The following is a 17,111-nucleotide window of genomic DNA, read 5'->3' as shown; positions in this document are numbered from 1 at the left end:
TTCTTATGGGGGGAGGTAATTTCAGGTTTATTTATTTGTTTGTTTGTTTTTTAATCAGAGGTACTGGGAATTGAACCCAGGACCTTGTGCATGCTAGGCATGCACTCTACCACTGAGCTATACCCTTCCCCCAGGAATTCAATTTTTTATTCATATCTTGAAAAGTATTCAAGGAAATCCATACACACAGCCCATAGCAACATGTTAGAATCTCTTTGCTCTGTCCACTTCCCTCTTACCCCAGGTATATTGCTGCCCACTCACCACCTCCAGCCCAGAGCCTTCACCCCTGCACCCCAACTCACCCCTGCACCCCAACTCTCTCACCACTTTATTAGGTGGATTGGCTTAGCCTCCCTCCCAGCAAGAAAGAATGCTTCTCTAGGCTGGGAGAGTGAGGATTAGGCTATGAAGCACTCTCCTTGACAGTGGAAGGGTTGTGGTCACATCCACCGCAATGACTTTCCTCCCATCACACAGTGGAGGCCTGAGCGCTGTTTCCTCTGCCCCAGCATAACCTCGCCCTTTCGTGCGCCTAGCACTTTCCACCCAGTAATGACTCTCACAGCCACCAGACCCGATGATAGTGAAGACATGAGTGCCAGACTATATGCCAAGCACGTTTCAGACCTTTACCATAGTCCTTATAACAGTCATGCAGATAACCATTATTACCACCGTTTTGCAGGAAACTGAGGCTCAGATATGTCAAATGACTTGTCCAAGGTCACACAATCAAAAACCATCAGGCCTTGGATTCAAACCACTATCTATACCAAACTGCTGCTAGTTCAAGTCCAGCCATATTTCCAGAAAGTTTTCAAAAGCAGGAAACTGAAATGATGAAGCTCAGGTGACCAGATGGGTTACTAGCAAAGTTAGCTTTTCTGGCTCCCCAGGTCCCTCCTCCGCTATCCCTCCCTCAACTACCTCCCTTCTCCTCACAAAATGTCACCTTCTGAGCCTGAATCCACTCAGCTGACTCTTCTTGGCAACCAAAATGAATACACACGTTCCAAACTATTAAGGTGACCACAACTATGCGGGGAGAACTCCGTCCAGCTTTGGAGCCGCTTTGACTGACCTCGGGGGAAGTGCCTCCCCTCCCCCCCCCCCCCCCGTCCTCTCCCTGCTTGCCTGTGACTGCCACTTTCCAGCCCTCATGGCTCCCTCTGTCCCCGACTGTGCTCCATTGTAGATGTCCAAACTCATTCCTTCCTCATCCGAGGCACCAAGTACCTGCCCTGCCGGTATCTCGCTGCACTCGGACAGAGGCCCCAGGTTATCCCACCGAGAAGGTGCTTGGGCTGTGGGATTTCAGCCTGTCCCCCGGCCTCCGTGTCTGGCGTCACCCAGATTCGGCACAGGCATCGACTCTCTTCAAACTCCGACAATCCAGGCAAAAGCTCACGAGATGTATGACTCTAGGGCCAAGAGACAAAAAGAGGGATACAGAACTATAAACAGGGTAAACTCAGTAAAACCCACAGAAGAAAAAAAATGCTTCAAAGAGCTGTATTCTCTACAAAGAATTTTTCCCGGGTTTTTTTCTTTAACCAAATTTTCTACTTCAAGCAAACATTAGTTTTATAATTTAAAAAGATGTTTCAATAGAAATACCATTTGAAAGGTTCAAGTAAATCATGTTCAGAAAAAAAGATTAGGGGGAAAAAATCCAAAGTAAATGAGGATTATTTCTGAGTTGGCATTTTAATTTTATTAAGTAATTAACATTAAATTTCCTTCATTTTGTACTGTTCTGTTTGCCAAAACAGAACACTATATTTACAGAGAATGTAGACTCATTCTTGAAGAATCGTTACATTTATGATCACACAAAAATAAACCCTACTTCTTTTATCCCTGTCAGGAAGTCCTCTCATTTGGCTCTCTCTGCGGGGGGGAGGGAGAATTTAAAAGCTAGTCCTGAAGGTCTTCCCTGGTGCCATTTCCATGGTACCTCGGTTGGAACCTATGAGAAAAAGTTCCTTCATAATGACGTCAACCTTGCTGCTTAAAAAAAAGCCTCTAAAACTTATGAAAAACACAGTTGATGTGAATCATATGTCTGAGTGGCCGAGTTCCCGCTAAGCTGGGAGAGCACACAGATGTGCAGGACAGAAATTCCTCCCCACATAGCAACTATTTCTCCACCGCACCCTGGTGAAGGTGAATGGCCTGGCCCTAGTCAGCGTCCCCGCCTGGAGGGTCAGCTGTGAAGTCCCCACTTCCCTACCTCCTCCCCCTTCAGTCTACTTTTTTCTAACCTTCCCCTTGTCAAAAAGGAACAGCATCTGATAATAATCATTTACATTTGTTGACTGGTAGTCCGACTGTAGCAGGTGACCTAATATCATAACCAGTCATTTGCATTTTAAAATTCCCACTTTCAGTAGTGGAAGGAAAAAATGTCTACTAAAGGAACTTCAGGCATCAGCCAGCAGGTGCAGTAATGGGGGAGGGGGATGAGTCCTAGAAGTAAATGTGATTTAGACCTCCTGGGACCTGATAGGGTGGTCAGAAGGAGAGGTGTGGGGCCACTCTTCTGGGAGACAAGCTGGAGCTGGTCTGATTGCAGCTGCTGGAGCTGCTGGGAAAGAATGTCCTCCAGCATCTGAGGTCCGCCCTTCCAGGATGGGTCCACCAGGTACCTCCCCCCACCATCTTCCCTCTGCCCTCCACCTTTCACCTTGACCCCTTTCCTTAGAGTTTTCTGGCATGGTGCCTCTTCAGATGGTATTCGGTGAGATTTCAAACTACAGCCTGCCTGGTCTGCTAACCTGAAAACCTCTTCACGTTTCATGTGGCGTTTGAGACTCTCACAATTCCCACCATAAAACTTGTGCTTAAATTGCAACCTCTTCCTTGGTAGAGACTTTGCCATAAGGTTCCTTTCCCATTATGAATAGAACCCCAACTCTTCGTCCTCCTTTGCCAGACTCGAAAATGCCTGGATGCATTATATCTTGGCAGCAAACCCATGCAGGCAGAACTGACACCTTAAGGTATGTGACCTAATTGCACTGGGTACTAGATATTTCTTTAACTCTTACTCTAATTATATTTCATCTTTATATATTATATAATTCCAGTGTTAGAAGAGATTTTGTACAGTTGAAGCAAGACCTCATCCTCTGTTCCTGCGGAGGTCCACTTCTCTCCCTGATACTCCAAAGGGCTCTTTTTCTCAGAATCCACTCTCGCTCTGAGTTTAGATATCTACTGACAAACTGATTTCACATATATCTCATAGTTATGGCCGGTCTCTTCCCTTCTTCCCTTAGACCCATTCATAATTTTTTTAAAAAATTCATTACATATCCCAATGGTTCATTCTGTCCCCTCCTTCAAGTCTTTATTCAATCACCAGAGCACTCTGTGGTCATCTTTATTAAAACTGCACTCAGAACTGCCACTCCAGAACACCTAAGTCCATTGTTCCTGCCCTATTTTTTCCATAGATCTTTTTCTGGCATGCTATGTGCTTACTGTGTGTATTGACTATCTCCCTCCACTAGATTATAAACTCCACACAGCCAGGACTGTTAGCCAGTTTAATTCACTGCTGAGTCCCCAGCACCAAGAACAGTGCCTGGCACAAAAAAAGATGCTCAATAAATATTAGTTGAGTGAATAAACTTACAGTGGCATGGCAGATTTGCTGAAAATGAGAAGTGATGGATTGTTTCATCCCTGCTACTCACAGTGTGTTTCTGGACTAATAGCATCACATTACCTGGGAGCTTGTCAGCAATGCAGACTTTCAGGCCCACTCCAGACCTTCTGAATCAGAATCTACATTTAAACAAGACTCCCAGATGATTCATATGCACATTAAAGTTTGAAAAGCACTAGGCTATGTATGACAAAAATTCAAACAACTGACACCTGGATCTTGGTCATCCCTCTTCTTAAGAGACATTCTTATATGCAGGAAATAGTTAACAGTGGGTCTCTAGGGAGGGGACCTGGATGGGGACAGGGATAGGGATGGAAGGAAGAAACTATTTCCTAGGAATCATCTTGTGCCTTTTGCATGCAGCTAGTAGCTATTTAAGTGTGAGTAAATTGATTACTTGTGAAATGAATAGTAATAAAAAGTCTTCTGATGCTTCTCCATGGAATGTTTCTTCCTGGCCTCCTTTCTCAGTAGCCTCTTGTCTTGCCGCTTACTACCTGCCACCCCAGCTCTACCTCCAGACTAGTATAAAGAATATGTCTCTACCGATACCCACCCAGAAGGCAGAAAGGACCACAGAAGAATGGGTTTTGAAGAACAAGTTCTTTGCATTTTTTAGATTCATGTAAGGCAGAACCACAAAGAAATAAAAGAAACTGAAAATGTCACAGTCAAACAAGCATGGATGTAAATAACAGATGCAGTGTGGATGCTCCTCTCTCTCCCACATGACACACTTCAGATGTGTGTGTGTGCACGTACACACACCAGTGCTCCCCAAAAGCACCTAAACAAGACACAAGCTTGACTCTGCTTCCCTTTCATCTTTCCTCATCTCCCCTCAGAGTAGGGGCTGGTCAGGACCCCAGAACTCCATGGTAAACACCAGGGCCACCAGGGCCACCAGGGCCACCAGGACAAGTGGTGGCAACAACAGGCCATGATGGGTAGAAATTCACAGCACAGCCACCTGCTCCAGCTCGTAAGGTCCACAGCTACTGGGCTGGAAAAACCTGTCTGTGGCAGAGCTATCTTCCCAGTACCCGGACAGCAGCCTCACTGCCCCCTGTGTGGAGAAGGATTCAGTGGGATCCTCATCACAGCCCTCCTCCCTGGCACCTACTCCCTCCACGTGTCCCCCTTCTTGTCCCAAAGCACAAACGGAGAATGAGGAGTCTCTGTCTCCACAGTAGGACCAGCAGCTCACCCAGGCATGGGGGACGCCGGAAGAGGAGAAAAAGTCCTGGCATCTCACGAGGAGGCTGTGTCTCAGCCAAGGATCCAGCCCAGCCAAGGCAGGTGGACTATAAGAGGTTGTGAATGACTCCTCCCAAAGGAAAGCTAGGGCCCTGGCCCACCAGGCGAGAACCTCAATGGCCCACCTCTGCTGCCCAAGACAGGACAACCCTCAGGCCTGCCCGACATCCATCAGCTGAGGAGCTGGTTTCCCACTGGTGGGCTCCAGTCAACTCACTGAAAATCAGATCACTGAATGCCAACTTGCCAAGTTCTCTGAGTTGCTGAGGATTCTTTTTTTTTTTTAATTTCTAGGTTTTTGCCTCCCCCCCACCACTTTAAATGCAAAAGGTCATATGTCCCTTAAATGCAATTTCCTGCTTTCCCTATTTATACAGATTTACATGTGCTCCAGCTCCAGAGCTGATCGTACAAACACCCTTCACTGAGTCAAGGACAGACATCACAGCCACTTCAAGAGAGGGTACAGAGGTGCTGCAAGGGCAGGACCCAGTGTGGGGGCGGGGCTGGGGCCAGGGGCCCAGGTAAACTAAAACTCAGGAAAATGCTCAGTGATTTCTTTTTTCTTTTCTTTTTCTTCTTTTCTTTTTTTTCTTTTCTTTTCTTTCTCTCTCTTTCTTTCTCTCTCTCTTTCTTTCTTTCTTTCTTTTGGTGCTGAAACCAGGTTCAACTCAATGATTTCTTCATAGCAGTTACCTAGGGGTTGGAATTCTTTCTTTCTGACAGGTGAACTTTTCTTTCTTTCTCACATATTTGTGTATTGCCATAATTGTTCACAGTGATTTACTTTTATAATGAGCAAAAGTAATTCTGGCAGCTCCCCTTGTTCATGAGAACAGATACCAAAGCCAAACAATGTTAGAGAGAGAGGGGGCTCCATTCACAGAGCACTATCATCATTATATGACCCCTAAGAATTTTTCCCCTTTGTCACCTACAGTGATGTATTTCCGGTACTCCAGACTTTTCTCTTTTATTTTTCTTCCCATATCTCTGATCACAAAAGTTTGATAAGTTAGAATGTGCCCCTTTCAGCATGCCTGGCCAACCTCCACCTTGTCCCAATTGTTACTTTATGAGACCTCCCCTTTCTGTCACTTTTGCTGTATCAGAAATGTCACATTTTTGTTTTTTTATTTTCTGTTATTTTCATATAAGACTACGGATGAAAGGCAATGAGACAGTTGTTCAGAAACCTTTTTTGAAAGCAACCAGCTCTTCTTTGGAAAGCGGGCTTTCCTGGAAGCCGAGCAGCTGACATGTGTGTAAGAGTGGGGGACCTTGGACTCCCACTAAGTGCCTGGGCTGCCTCTCTCCAGCTCCCATTTCTCCCTCTTCAGGAGGAGGCACCTTCATACGTCTGTAGTCTGTAGTCTGTAGCCACAAATTACTCAAATACCTGCACTGACACGGACTTGGCCCAAAGTGAACTGGTGGCTGCCAGCAGCGCCACCGTGCGATGGCTCCGAGTGGCTGTTCCTCATCTGACCCCAAATCCAAGTCCGACGTGGCATGTAAAAGATGGCAAAGGGCAGTCACTGGAGAATGCTGAAAGGTGGTTCACGAGTAAAAAGGGGCAAAGTGGAGGATTGTGCAAGAAGGAGTTTTCTCTTCAAAAACCAAGTGTATCAGAACACCCCATTTCTCCTCCGGCCAGAGCCCCTGTGTATTACCTTCCATCTCTTTCTGCTGAAGCTCAGAGGCCTAGGCAAACCCTCTGCAAAGTAGGCCTGACTGACCCCAGGGTAACAGACCAAATTTTAAATCCTACCAGCAACTGTTTTGAGACACTGTAATACTCGGCAAAAATGCCAGCCACGAGCAGTCCAGTGGAAACTAAACTTACGTCCAAATCCTGCCTTAGGTTGCCTGAGTTCTTGGAGCTCTATTCCATCTTGAAGACAGCCCAAGCCCCTCTGCTGAATCCAGCCATGCCGGCCAGCTGCTGCACCATCCTGCTCCCTCCCCGGGTCTCTCCCTGCTCCCCCCGAGGGTCAGAGGAAAGAGCCTGGGGCTCCTCTGTCCCCCTACCTAGCCTCAGACCCTTCTTCACTGGGGCCCACTTAGGCCCCTGGTCACAATGAAACAACCATTAGCTCAAAGACTGGAAAAAAAAAGTTTTAATAAATACAAAAATCTCCAATAATGACTCTGCTCAGCTCAGGGGCAGCAGGAGTGAAGTGGGGGGACCCTTGGTGCTGAGTGAGGATAAATTAAAAATCCCAACAAGCCAGTGACATTATGTACAGAAGGAAAGGGGTGGGGCTTCCAAGGCGGAGGCCGGATGGTGACAAGGCAGGAGTTGGAATGGGCATAGCCTTGGTCTGGCCTGGCTGCCCCTCCCCCTTGTGGAGCTGTGGTTCCCAGAGGTAGTGGGGGAGGGAGAAGAGGCAGAAAAGAGGAGCCAAAGGCACTGTGTTTCCCGCAGGAGAATGCGGGGTCCTCGGCGCCACTCCTTCCCCCGGCCCAGGCCCCGTCCTCTTGGTCATGAGGCCTTCTGGCTGCTCCCTAGGAGCCTTCAGCTTCTTTCTCCAGCTCTGGAACTGTCCTGGTCTCTGGGGCTGCTGGAGACAGAAGGGAATGAATTTTGCAGGAGGACAGAGGCAACAGGGTGGCACGAAGGGCATGGCAGGGCATCTTTGTTCTGGTCTCAGAAAGGCTGGAATTTTTTTAAGCAAGCCAGCACGTACCAGCTGTGTGACTCTAGTCTAGTGGCCTGATTCCTCTGAGCGTCAGAAATCTCATTTGAAAAGAAAAGGTAACCAAGAATAAGCCCACAAGGTGGCTGTGAGGAAGGATGGGGTGTTCCTGGCACTGACAGATGCTCCCCTCCCTCCTTCCCCGGACCCCTCACTTACACCGCCGTGGTGCGCAGTGGGAGCAGCAGCGGCTCTCTTTCCCCGGGCCACAGGACAGTGGTGGTGAACAGTCATCTCGCTCACAGTGGGGCACCCCTGCCTGGTGCAGGACAGACCAGATCCTGAGGGTCCCCAGAGGCTTTGGGGCACAGCGGCCTTCAGCCTCTTGAGGGGATCCCTCCCTCAGGAGCCTGCCCTCCCTGGGAAGGCCTCCATTCTGCACTTACCCCACATCTGCAGGTGATACAGCTCATCTCCCCAAAGGGGGGTACCGAGGGGTGCCAGCTCTGGCTCTCTGGGAACCACTGCCCTGCAAAACGGCAGCCCCGGGGCCCATCAGCCTGCATGGGGTCCCCCAGTTGGGGTTGGGCTCCTGACCCTACTGTTGGAAGGGAGAGAATGAGGGAAGGAGGAAGAGGTCAGCGGATGTGAGCTCTGTGAGGGCCATCCTAGTTTTGTTTTTGAATTGCCATCACCTAGCAGTTTCTGGCACTTAGTAGGTGATACATTTGGATGGATGGATGGGGCAGGAACTGGATCTGTCACAGCCCAATAACACATGCACATTCTTCCTGCTTCGTTTAGATCCCTGGCTCCAGGCTAGTCACGGAACAGTGCTTAGTAAATGTGGAATTAGCTGAGAAGTCCCTCCCATCCACCCTCACTAAGCATCGCCTCAGCATGCATTCCTCCCACCTGGGACAAGGCTGTGAAGAGCCTTATTCACCCCAAGAGGCCTCAGTACCCACCCCCCTCACCTGGACACTGTTTGCAGCAGTCAGTGGGGTTGGCACGGACAGGCTGGGCACAGGCCAGCCGGGGACACTGCACCTTCTCACAGTGCACCTCTCCAGTGCCCCCCTGTAGGGATCCATTGAGTGAGGGGTGTCAGGAAATAGGAGGCACACATAAGCCTCCTGCTTCCTCCCTCTCCTTTCCCATACCTCCAGTGTAACATGTCCCTGGCCTTTTACTCAGAGTCCCTGGACTGGGGCTTTGCATACCGAACTCAAATCCTCATTATAGCCCTGCAAGGCAGGTGCTACCACATCTGCTTATAGGAGAGGAAAGTGAGACTCAGGGAGGTAGAGAAAGTGCCCAGGGTTACGCAGAGCTAGTCAGCTGGCAGAGCCAGAATTCACACCAACTCAACCCTTGCCCTTTTCCTACAGGAAGACAATTCTCAAAGCCCAAAAGAATTTTCTCATATTATTTTGATTCTTGCACCCTCTCCACCAAGGCTGGGTTTTCCTCTCCTGGCAGACCACCCGCCCCAGCTCTGCAGACCCAGCTGGGTTCTGGTACCAGAGAAGATTGGATGGCCATACCTTGCAGGTGCAGACAGCGCACTTAATTAAGCCAAATGGGGGCACGATGGGGTGCCAACGGGTGCCCGCTGCCCGCCAGCTCCGGTCACCATCAAAATAACAGCCTGGTGGGGGACAGTGCCCAGCTGCCATTAGCACTGAGCTCATTGAATGGGCCCCCAGTCAAGGCTTGAGCCTCAGGCCAACCCCACACTTGTTAACCCCAGGGCCCACTTGTGGGCCAGTGACACTAATGAAGCCTATCAGGTGTCACTTGTAACCGATGCCCCTCAGCCTCCCCGCCCCCATATATACTCTCCCCCTCCCATCTTCCCCCACCCTAGTCCCACCTCACAGCTCCTCTGAATTCCCCACCCCTGCACATGCACTTCCAGCTCACCCTCTCCAGGGTCCCTGTTCCTTGGCAACCCTGGGAGGTCTCTGACATCTTGTTTCTCTGTGGATCCAAAGAAATACTGAAGGCAGAGGGTGACCCCCTCTTTCCCTCCCCAGAAGTCTCATCCCCTATGATGGACCCTCCATTACCCTCTCCACTCCTGCAAGGCACTCACCCAGGCACACAGGGCAGCACTGGTCCGGTGCCTGCACCGGGCTAGGGCAGCTGGGTGGTGGACACACCACGGGGTCACAAATCACCGTGCGTCTCTGCAGGGAGAGGCTGGGCGTTGACTGGGATCCTGCCCCAGAACCCAGGCCCCAATGTGCTCTTCCAGGGCCTCCTACCTGGCAAGTGCAGAGCGAGCAGAGCGGGTCATAGTTAGGAGCCCAGCGAGCCCCATGGGGGCGCTGCTGCCCCTCGAAGAAGCAGGTGTTAGGGTCTCGGAGCCGCCCAAGGCCACCAGGTTTGGCTGGCGCTGGGGCGTCTGGGCCCAGCACAGCGGGCAGTGCAGCCACCACTGCATCTGGAGCCCCAGGCACCCGTGCCTCTTCAGCTCCTGCTGCTGCCAGGCGTAGGCCGCCCACCTCGCACTGGTTGGCAATGTGCACCTGAGAGGAGAGGCGGGTTGAGGCAGCACCCGGGCTCCCCCTCGCGTCTCCACCAGTGGCAACCAGCCAGCCCAAGACACCTTGAGCGCCACTGTGCCCCAGGAGGATGCTATTAGCCACAGCAATCATCCCAGCTGCCAGGGACAGGTGGTCTGCTGCCAGCCTCATTAAGTATGTAGTTTGGCTTCATCCTCCCAACCAGCCAGGGAATGTGATTCTACCACCCCCAGGGCTCAGAGAAAGCAAGTGACGAATAGCCCAACTCTGAACCATCCCCACCAGCCCTCACTGCCTGCTTACCTGCCCTTGCAGCTCCCCTTGGGGGCTACCCTTGGTGGTGATCAGCAGGGAGGCTGTGCCCTGTGCCAGGTGCCGCAGCAGCTCAGGCTCCAGATCCTTCACCACGCCCTGGGCCTGTGAGTAGACAGGATAAGGGACAGGAACAAGGCACTCTAGGTCTGAGCCTACAATTCCCAATTCATAGATAAGGAAACTGAGACCCAGGGAGGTTAAGAAAGGTCTCCAGGATAGCCAAGCCCATCAGCAATGGTGTAGAGTGCAGAAGCCAGGTCTTTTGGCCCGTGTCAACCAACCCCATGTCGGGGGCTTGGTCCATCCAACCTACCCCTCTGGAGGTCCAGGATATTACCTACTATCCTTGGGATCCCACCAAACCAGGACACAGGCGGGAGGGTGGGTAATAAAAGGCTGAGTCAGAGTCAAAACCAGGTCTGACACCTGAGGCCACCTGCTCTCTGCTTTCCCTACCACAGGCCCACAGAGCCTTTCATGCTAAAAAGCAGATATTTTCCAAACTGTCCCCCATCATTACATCCTCACCTCCGGGCCATAGAATCCCTTCAGCAGCCGCCGGGGCCCTGGCATCCCAGGAGGCCCGAGGAGGTGGGCAGTGATGGTGCCCTGTTCTGAGCCACCAAGCCCAGCCAGCAGCACTTCATAGTGCAGGTGACAGTGGGTGTCCAGGGAGAGCCAGGCATGCCCTGCTGCCTGGCTCTGCACTGGGGGCAACACCAGGGCTCCTGCCAAGGGCACAGGTAGTGCTGCATCCAGACAGAGGAGAGGTGATAGGTGAGAAGGTGGCCTAGAGCAGCCATTCAGTCCCTGTATTCCCCATCCCCCCCGACAGGAACTCCACAAGCTGGCAGGCACGGTCCACAGGCCCAGGGCTAGGGGAGCAGCAAGTTTGAGCCCCGTGCCACAGTAACAGGGAGGGCCTCCCAGTAGGCCACCCTATATACATCCCCACCTTCTCCAGATGCCAATCTGGAGCTCAGGCACAGAGAAAGACACACTAGACTCTGGCCCTCTGGCATCATCCCTCACGTGCTTGAGTCACAGATTAGAGGACACCAAAGGGCAGGCAGACCCCTGGAGCACTCACTATCATGGCGGGCGCTGTGCCCACTGTAGGGCAGGGCAGCCACGTGCCCCCGCAGCTCTCCATCTGGGAAGTCCTTGGTACCCACGTTCAGGAACAGCTCATTCTGTAGCAGCATATGAGCCCCCCGGGCACCTAGCCCAGGGCAGACACCCACGGCCTGGGGGGCAGGGAAGGGTGAGTCCCAGCTGCAGCCTGCCTGGTCCTGCATGAGCCCCTTCCTCAGCTTTCATACCAGTCCAAGATTCTGAAGCCTTTCATGTTTCGTGCCCACTCTACCCTTACACACTTCCACACATCAGTGACATTGGATAGGAACCCAGCAGGCCCAGGGTCAAGCCCCTTCGGTGCCACTTCCTATCTTTGCAACAATTTTAAGGAGTTACTTAACCTCACTGATTCTTCACTTCATCATCTATTAAACGAGTACTGTGAAGACCAAAAGTAACATAAGCAAGGCAACCAGTGCAGTATGTGGCATATAGAAAGGCTCAATAAAGGGCAGCCCTTGCTATCACATTTATTATTATATGATCTGCTGCACTGATCTCCCTGTCTAACTCCTCCCACTTGACAAGAACTTGCTGAGGACAGGGGCCTCATCTGATTTGCTCTGTACTCCAGTCCTTAGCCTGAAGTTCACTAAAAATATGTCCAGTGAATCAATGCATCAATGAGAGAGCCTGTGAGTGAATAAATGATGCTGAACATCCCTGCTCATCCAACAGGGCTTCCCATGGCCCCCGCACTGTCAGCTCTGGTGCTCGGGCCCTGCGGGCCAGCTTGGCCTGAAGCACTCACCATGTGTCTTCCCAGCTGGAGTCCAGCCATGTGGCACAGGACAGTGTGCTGGTTCCTCTGCTGAGGCTTGGTCTCCAGCGTCATGGCCACCACCTCACTGCCTGTACCTACCACCTGTACCTGGTAGACAGGGTCAGGGAGGGCAAATTGGAGTGGCAGAGAAGGCCTGGGCCCTGAAACTTTGTAAGCCGAAGCCCTGCCCTGCCCTCCCACCTCCTGCAGCCCCTTCTTACCTGGTAGATCAGGGAGCCATTTCCTAGTAGTGTAAGGCTGGCGGAGCCGGCTGCACCCGTCTGAACTGGGGTTAGGGCATCGGCCCCACAAAGGACACTTTGCAGGACTGCAGAGGGGCAAGACAGGTGGAGGCAGTCCTGCCCCATGGCCATTCATACCCTGGTCCACAGGACCCCTCCTATACCCACCCTGGCCCCTCCTCTGGCATTTGTCTGTGTCACTCAGTTTTGTGTCCCAGGAGTGCCACCCTGTCTCACCATCACAGCTCTGCCTGGCAGCAATGTGTCCACTGATGCGCAGCCCTGGCCCGCCTGCCCTCTCCAGAGCCATCTGCAACTCCCCCAGTGCCAGCCAGTCCATCTCCTGGGTTGTCAGGTTGGGCAGCACTTCAGCGAAGCCCGGTTCCTGGGGGCAGAGCAGGGTATGGTAGGCACAACAAAAGGCCAGAGCAAGTGGCAACAAGAGCCAGACCCTCACTCACCTGGACTGAGGCATTGGCCTGGAGCTCTCGCAATAGCTTCCCCTGGTGTAGAATCTGAAGCCGCAAGGGAACCTGGGCTGGTCCTGCAACGGCCACCCAAGTGGACACCTCTGAAAGACAGGTACTCTCCCTACCCTCTTCACATGTGCTGCCCACATCCCACTTACCCCCACTCCTGGATTCCAGCAGCCCACGGAAGAGCAGCAAAAAATGCAAAGAGTCCTCTGTGTCACTGAGAGTGAGTAGGGCAATGCCCCCTATGCCCTGCTGTGGGGGGCCTTCCAGGGTCAGGATGGCACTGAAGGTCTCTGGGAGAAGAGGGACCATAACTGCCCATCAGAAAGTCCCCGCCTCAGCCCACTCCATTCCTGGAGGTAGAGAAGATTCTAGACTTCACCTCCAGGGGCTGTTTGCTCCCCTCACCTGCAGCCAGGGCCCGGTGCCGGATGAGAGGTCCCCAGACCTCCCCTAAAGGATGAGTGGGTGTCACGAGTGCCACATGCAGCTGTTCTGCCCTAAGAAGTCGCAGAGATAACCGAGGCACTGCCCGCCACACCCCACAGACCTGGAGCAGAAAGCAAGAAGGCTCTACTCAGACAATATATAGGACAGGCCTGCCCAGAAGCCCACCTCTGGTGAGGAAGGAATATGGGAAGGCGCCCCTAGGCCCTAGGAAGTTTAAGAAGCAGCCCTGGAGGCAGATGCTGGGCCCAAATCCTGGCTTCACCACTTACTAGCTGTGTGACCTTGAGCAAGTCACATTCTCTTACTGAGCCTCAGTTCCCTCATCTGTAAAATGGTCATGGAAATGTCAGTGCCTTTCTCCTACTGGGCCGTTATGTGAATCCATAGAGGCAATGCAGAACATGCTCTCAGCACAGTGCCCAGGCTGGATAAGCACTCATAAACGGCATCATCTCACCAGGCCATCTTGGGTAGGGGCTGCAGGGTGTTCAAACAGGACGCTGCCAGTGGAGTCTGAGAAGCGAATTCGAGTAGGGCGGTCCAGCCTGGTAATGAGGGTCAGGTGAAGGCTGCCTCTGAGCCCCGGCCAGAAGCAGCACCTCCAGCCTCTCCCAATTCTCTCTCCCTGGCCCTCAGCTGACCCCCTCCTCCCTCCTTTCCCTTTCTCACCACCGGTAGGAGATGGAGAACCGTAGACTGGAACGCAAAAGCGACACTCGAGCCCGTGCCACCGCTTGCGACTTTGGCCCTGTCAGCAGCGCCACGAAGTCTGCGAGAGAAGGAAGATATCCCTAGTACCATCGCCAGCGGCTGCAGCCCAGCCCAAGCCAGGACCCCAGTCCCCGCCCGGCCCCCTGCCTACCGGTGTGGCCGTCTCCACGCGCCCGATCCTCAGCGCCCGGCTCCCCTCGGTCGCTGTAGCTTCGGTGCTCTGGGTCCCGCGGATACTCGAAGGCCAGGCCCGTCGGCTGCTTTTCCGGACCGCTGCGCTCTGCCGGTGGTGGGGGACGGGCTTCAGCTGGGCACCGGAGGGCCAGTCGGCTGCCTGCACGTTCTGCGCGGCCCAGGATCAAGCATCGCGGCCCTGCAGCCCTGCCGCCCTGCCCTCACCGCGGAGCGGGCCTTACCCTGGGGGCAGGTCTGGCAGCAGTGTCCGGGCAGCTGGCGCGGCTGCCCGCAGGCGAGAGTTGGGCACTCGGGTTTGATGTTCTTACAGCTGACCCTGCCCGCGCCCCTCGCGCGGCGACCCCACTGAGGCTGCTCGCGGAGAAGATGGGAAAACAGAGTGAGCGCAAGACGCCAATTGGTGAGATTCGAAGGCGAGTCAGGAAGAGGCAGGGGACCAGGACAAGGTTGTCCCACGGAGTCAGGCTGCTCAGCTACTCACAAGCTGCGTGACTCTAGACAAGTTACTTAACTTCTCTGGGCCTTAGAGTCCCTGTGAGAGTAATGATAGTATCTATCTAGCATGGTTGTACTAGGAGTTAAGTGAGAGACAGACGAAATGGAGTTGGTAAAGAGGCTGACACATAGTGGGTGATCAATAACAGGCAACACCTGAGACTTGAAGGGGGCGCTTGCTCCCCTCTTCTTCCATCAGAAAAATATGCCAAATATCTGCAGACTGGCTTCTTTCTCTTCAGCAGCTCCGAGTCCACTCCGACGTCCTAAAACCCCAGCGCTCCCAGACCCGCGAGGGCCCCAGCCGCTGCCGTTGGGTCCACTCACCGCCTCGCAGGCGCACAGCACGCAGCGCATCACCCCGAAGGGCTCCCCCAGGTCCGGGTGCCACGTCTCGTCCAAGGCATAGACCTTCCCGCCGAAGGAGCAGCCTGCGGGGAAGGGCTTGGCTGGCGGCCGCTGTCCCACTCCTGCCGTGTGCCCGCCCCGGGCGCTGCCGGCCAACCCCGGGTCCCCGGGCACAACGCGCCTCGCAACCCCCGCCCACCCACCCCTCCGGCCGCCGGCCGCGCCGAGCCACCTGCGCCCGGCGCCCCCTCCGGGAGGGAGCGGACTCGCCCCAAGCCAGACTCCTCGCCCGCGCCTCCCCCGGGGCGCCCACCTACCTGCTGCTCCCCGAATGGGCAGCGGCTCCTTCTCGGGCCGGATGGGCAGAGCGGGGGCCTCGGGTCCGGCGCCGCGGGCCGGCCGGGAGCAGAGCAGCAGCAGCCCGAGGAGCAGCAGCGGGGCCGGCGGGGCCGGCGGGGCCGAGAGGCTCGGCATGACGCGAACGGGACAGCTGGGGAGGCGGGAGGGAGGAGGGAGCAGGAGAGGGAGGAGGGAGGTGGGAGGAGGGCCGGGCCGGGGGCGGTACGGCGGGAGGGGGCCGGGGCCAGGGCCCGGGCAGTGCGGCGAGGGGCTCGTCGGGCGGCCGCGGAGTCGGCGCCGGGCCGGGTGGGGCGGGAGGAGCGGCCGGGAGGAGCGCAGGCGGGCGGGCGCTGACCCGGGCCGTACGCGGCTCTAGTGCCCCGGGGCGCCGGCTCTGTCCCGTTTTATGCCCCGCGCCCGGCGCCCCGGCCGGGGGCCTCCTCCTCAGCAAACGGGGCGGCGGCGGCTCGGCGAGGGGCCGGGCTGAGCCCGGGGGGTCCGGCCCAGCAGCAGCGGCCCGGATCGCGAGTGGGGGAGGGGAGGGAGGGGCTGGGACCGGGCAGGGGAGGAGGGAGGGGCTGTAGGGGAAGGGGGAGCGGAGGGTGTAGGGGGAGGGGAGGGACCAGGGGGCGCGAAGAGGGGAGGAGAGGCAGGTCTGGAGCCCCCCACCCCCACCCCATCCCCCCCACCTCCCCACCCCCTCTGCTGGCGGCCACAGGATGGCTGGACCAGAAGGTGCGTGTCTGGCCCGGGATGGGAGCCCCAAGCCAGGGAGGGGCAAAGGCTGGGCCTGAGGCCTGGGCCGGACACTGGGCTGGGACTCGGTTCCCTCTGGAAAGATGAAGAATTGTCTAAGGATGACAACGTGCAGAGAAGGCCTGTCAACTCATCTTCTGCTGACTCTGGGCCCACAGCACCTCTCAAACCCCACAGCCACTCTCACCGCCTAGCCTGTGTCCCCACATCTTCTCTGAGATCTCTCCTCATTCTACTGTACCCCAGGATAAGGACTTAGCCAGAAATAGATAGTGTCCCCTTTCTGTCTGGTGACAGTGCTTCTCTCCCTACCGTTACCTGTGTTCAGGCCCATCCAACCATCTTCGTCCCCAGCCTGACAAACTTTCTCACCCTCTTCGTTGACCCAGGGGACCCTCTGCCTCTCCACCCTACCCCCAACATCTTTTGTCTCCGTTTCCTAGTCATGACAGTCTCTCTGTCCCCTCCCACCCCCACACTCCCACCATCCTCCCAACCATCCCAGCACCCTCCTTCCTAATCTTGGGAGGCATCTTGTCTGGCTGAACTGGAGAATTCCGGGATCTAGGCCATACTCCTTAGCAGACAGCCCCATCCTTGGGAGGAGGAGCAGGAGAGAGCCTGAGGAAGAAAGGGGGTGGGGGGGTTGGTGGGAACAAGGTCAGGCCAGGAGGCCCCTGAGGACAGACTGTGGGGAGACTGGGACTGAGGGGAAAGCACAGGAACTAGAGCCAGGGCCAAAGGAAGAGGGGGGCCAGCGGGAGGTATTTGCGGGGGA

At 54.7% G+C, this 17,111-nt stretch overlaps 1 protein-coding gene across 5 annotated transcripts; it reads right to left on the bottom strand.

The window, feature by feature from the left end:
- Positions 1 to 7,038: 7,038 nt before the first annotated feature.
- CHRD (chordin) lies at positions 7,039 to 16,014 on the bottom strand. Of its 5 annotated transcripts, none has more exons than XM_072963092.1 (23): positions 15,556 to 16,014; positions 15,218 to 15,321; positions 14,617 to 14,746; positions 14,352 to 14,480; positions 14,159 to 14,258; positions 13,947 to 14,034; positions 13,448 to 13,589; positions 13,192 to 13,332; positions 13,025 to 13,107; positions 12,801 to 12,948; positions 12,543 to 12,649; positions 12,310 to 12,429; positions 11,512 to 11,668; positions 10,950 to 11,170; positions 10,410 to 10,523; positions 9,846 to 10,109; positions 9,674 to 9,767; positions 9,502 to 9,558; positions 9,123 to 9,226; positions 8,553 to 8,655; positions 8,022 to 8,176; positions 7,795 to 7,894; positions 7,039 to 7,497 (listed from the first exon to the last, which is right to left on the bottom strand). In XM_072963092.1, exons 1-23 carry the CDS (start codon positions 15,710 to 15,712, stop codon positions 7,445 to 7,447), a joined length of 2,871 nt encoding a protein of 956 aa, XP_072819193.1. In that variant the 5' UTR covers positions 15,713 to 16,014; the 3' UTR covers positions 7,039 to 7,444. The 5 variants fall into 5 exon arrangements, with proteins under 5 accessions (XP_072819193.1, XP_072819148.1, XP_072819011.1 ...); XM_072963047.1 differs by having other exon boundaries at positions 7,039 to 7,500; positions 15,556 to 16,013; XM_072962910.1 differs by having other exon boundaries at positions 7,039 to 7,500; positions 13,025 to 13,332; positions 15,556 to 15,712.
- Between the last annotated feature and the right edge of the window lie 1,097 nt (positions 16,015 to 17,111).

The sequence above is a fragment of the Vicugna pacos genome, chromosome 1 (genome assembly GCF_048564905.1).
Source record: "Vicugna pacos chromosome 1, VicPac4, whole genome shotgun sequence".
Taxonomy (NCBI): domain Eukaryota; kingdom Metazoa; phylum Chordata; class Mammalia; order Artiodactyla; family Camelidae; genus Vicugna; species Vicugna pacos.
This window is presented reverse-complemented; position numbering and strand designations above follow the sequence as displayed.